The sequence below is a fragment of the Alligator sinensis genome, unplaced genomic scaffold (assembly GCF_000455745.1).
Source record: "Alligator sinensis unplaced genomic scaffold, ASM45574v1 scaffold673_1, whole genome shotgun sequence".
NCBI lineage: Eukaryota > Metazoa > Chordata > Crocodylia > Alligatoridae > Alligator > Alligator sinensis.
Window position 1 is genome coordinate 118,648 of NW_005842829.1, and position 2,729 is coordinate 121,376.

General features: G+C 69.4%; 1 protein-coding gene across 1 annotated transcript in view; it reads right to left on the minus strand.

The window, feature by feature from the left end:
- The window catches only part of PTPRN (protein tyrosine phosphatase, receptor type N), a 17,291-nt gene that overhangs the window by 10,616 nt on the left and 3,946 nt on the right, over positions 1–2,729 (minus strand). Inside the window, exons 2-5 of the mRNA XM_025191520.1 lie at positions 1,176–1,226; positions 900–1,013; positions 639–729; positions 7–67 (exon numbers count right to left, since the gene is read on the minus strand). Of these exons, the coding sequence (XP_025047305.1) occupies positions 7–67; positions 639–729; positions 900–1,013; positions 1,176–1,182 (273 nt within the window). The 5' untranslated portion in view covers positions 1,183–1,226. The remainder of the gene's footprint in view (positions 1–6; positions 68–638; positions 730–899; positions 1,014–1,175; positions 1,227–2,729) is intronic.

Here is a 2,729-nt window from a genome sequence, read left to right on the forward strand (position 1 = left end):
CCCCCAGGGCTGGGCCGACTGCGCCGGGAACGGGGCCCTGCGTGGCACGCTGGGGTGCGGCACCAGCCTGGGGGACAAGGGACAGGGCCAGGGGGCTGTGGTTGCACCCCCACTGCCAGCCTGGACCCCCCAGGCTTTCCCTGCCCAGGCAGCTGCTCCTGGACCCCCGTGCCCTGTGCTGGGGAGTCATGACGCCCCTCTTCCTCCCAGACCCCCCCAGCCAGGACCCCAATGCCCCGCGCAGAGAGAAGTGAAGACGCCCGGGGTCAGCACTCGCACCCCGGGCTGATGGGGCGACCCCAAGAAAGAGCAAAGCTCCTGGGCCGTGCCTCAGTTTCCCTGCTCTGGAGGCCAGGAGCTCATGCCCCGTGTCCAACTCCCCCGTGCCTGTTGCTCACCCTGCGGGGAAGTCGGCAGCCGGCTCAGGGGAGCTTCAGCCTTTCTTGTGCCTCCCGGGATCAGCTAAAACCCCAGAGATCAGGGAGCCCGGAGGGGCAGGCGCGGGCCAGATGGCCCCGTGCCCCGGGGACACCACTGTCCCCCCGGCAGCTGCCCGAGCCCAGGGAAAGGGCAGGCGGGATGGGGAAGGGGCAGGAGCACGTGCCCCCCAGCTGCCCCCGCGGGGCGACCGGCCCTACCTCTCCTCAGGCGCAGGGTCCCGGAGCCGCGGGATGCGCTCCATCTCCCGGGAGATCACGTACTGGGTGATGTCATCCTGCCACGACAGCCCTGCCATGGACAGGAGTCAATCAGACCTGGCTACATGGGGGGACCCCCCCCAACTGCCCCCACCAAGACCCCAATCCCAGCCCCACCCCAACCAACCTCAGCAGCCAGCAGGACCGTGCCCTGCCTGCAGCGTGGGCCCCCAAACCCTTGGCCCTTGACCCCGCACTCACCTTGCCCCATGAGGTGACGCAGGATGTCCTGCAGGCGCCGGAGCACAGCCGAGGTGACCTGGAAGTGGGGGGGGTCGGGCCCCGCGCCCACCTGGCACTGCCCGAACAGCCCGTCTGCAAGCACAGCCGGCGCGGGAGAGGTTGGGGCTGACCAGGCCCCCGGGGGGGCTCCAGCTGCAGGGGCCGAGCCCCCGAGCCCCATGGTGCAGCACCGGGGTCTCCTCCCTGCCACCCTGGGGATCCCACCCCCCCGGCACGAGTCCCTGCAGGCCTTACCAGGCATGCAGACCTCCTGCGGGGAGCAGAGCCGGCGGTCGAACAGGCAGCCTGGACAGACGGACGAACAGGGGTCAGTGCTGCCCAGGTGGACGGGGCCACAGGGACCCCCAGGGCAGCCCCAGAGACACCAGCTCGGCCCTTGCCCTGGGGCAGGAGGCAGCAAGACGGGACCCCAGGGCTGCAGGCAGGCAGGGATCTGCCCCCTGCTCAGCCTGGCCCGGCCTTGGGGGTTTCCCCTCCCTCTGCAGGGGGGGCACGGCCTGGGCCTGGGCCTGGGCTCTCCCCAGCGCCCACCAACCCCCCAGCGGCAGCAGCAGGACGTTGGCAGCCGCGACCCCCCTGTATCCCGGGGGCCGGGGCGATGCCTGGGGCCATGTCGGGAGTGTCGCACGTAAGGCTGGTCTGGATGGGGCTGATCCTGCCCCAGGCTGGATGTGACCCCATGGCTCTATGAAAATGGGGTGCTGACACCCAGAGCTGGCCCCCGGCCCAGCTGCTCCACAACGGACACGGGGAAGGGGTCTGGTGGGTGGACCCCCCCTCGCTCGTCCATCTCCGTCAGCAGCAGCCAGTGACTCAGCCCAGGATGGAGATGGAGACGGAGCGGGGACAGGCCCAGCTCGAGGTGGGGAAAGCGGGGTGCTGGGGTCCCCATCGCTGCAGGGCGGGAGGACCCTGGGAGCCAGGATAGGGGCAGGCACGGGGCAGCCAAGCTGGGCCTGGCGCCCGGGGACCCACCAGCCCCAGGGGGGAGGCAGCAGGGTGGCCCCCCCAAGGCAGCCTTGGCTCCTTCCTGCCGGGAGGTGCAGCCCCGGCCCCGTGAGGGGTCAAGGGCCGGCAGCTCCTGTCCCTGCAGCCGCGGCCCCCCAGCTCCAGACAGCAGGAAACAGGCCGGGCCAGCCCCCCCCACCCCCCCCCCCTGCCACAACTGAGAAAACAACAGGAACAGAACATGGGACTGGACACCATCCAGAGGAAGTAACCACACAATGGACGACCACATCAACTACTTTAGGCAGAAAGCTAACAATGAAATTCTCAAAAAAGCCAGGACTACAACAACCTCTCTCTGTTAGAGAGAAAGCCATACAGCCCCTAAGATCCAACAACAAAACAGTAATCAATTAATGGACAAAGGTGGAGCTATAGTCTATGGGACCCCCGTTCGGGCTCCCCCGTGCTGCGCTCAAGGCTGAGCTCTGGCCACTGGACACCCCACACTGCGCTCGCCTGACCCCAGAGAAGAGACCCCCTGCCCCAGGGAGCAGCAGCCAGAGCCGGTACTCACCTGGCTCAGTACTGGGCTCCGGGTCGCCCCCCTGGCTGCCCCCACGGGGCGATGCGGCCCTACCCAGAGCCCCCCAGGACGGCGCGTGCCCATCACAGGAGGAGCAACCAGGGGCCTGTAGCAGGAGCATCTTGCCTGGGCCTGGCACCCGGGGAGGTGTCGCGTGCTGCACCCCAGGCTCCAGGAGTAGCCGACAGGCGCCCCAAGGGGCCTTGCAGAGCTCTCCCCCCCCCCGGCGACAGCCACTGGGGCCGGGGGGGGGG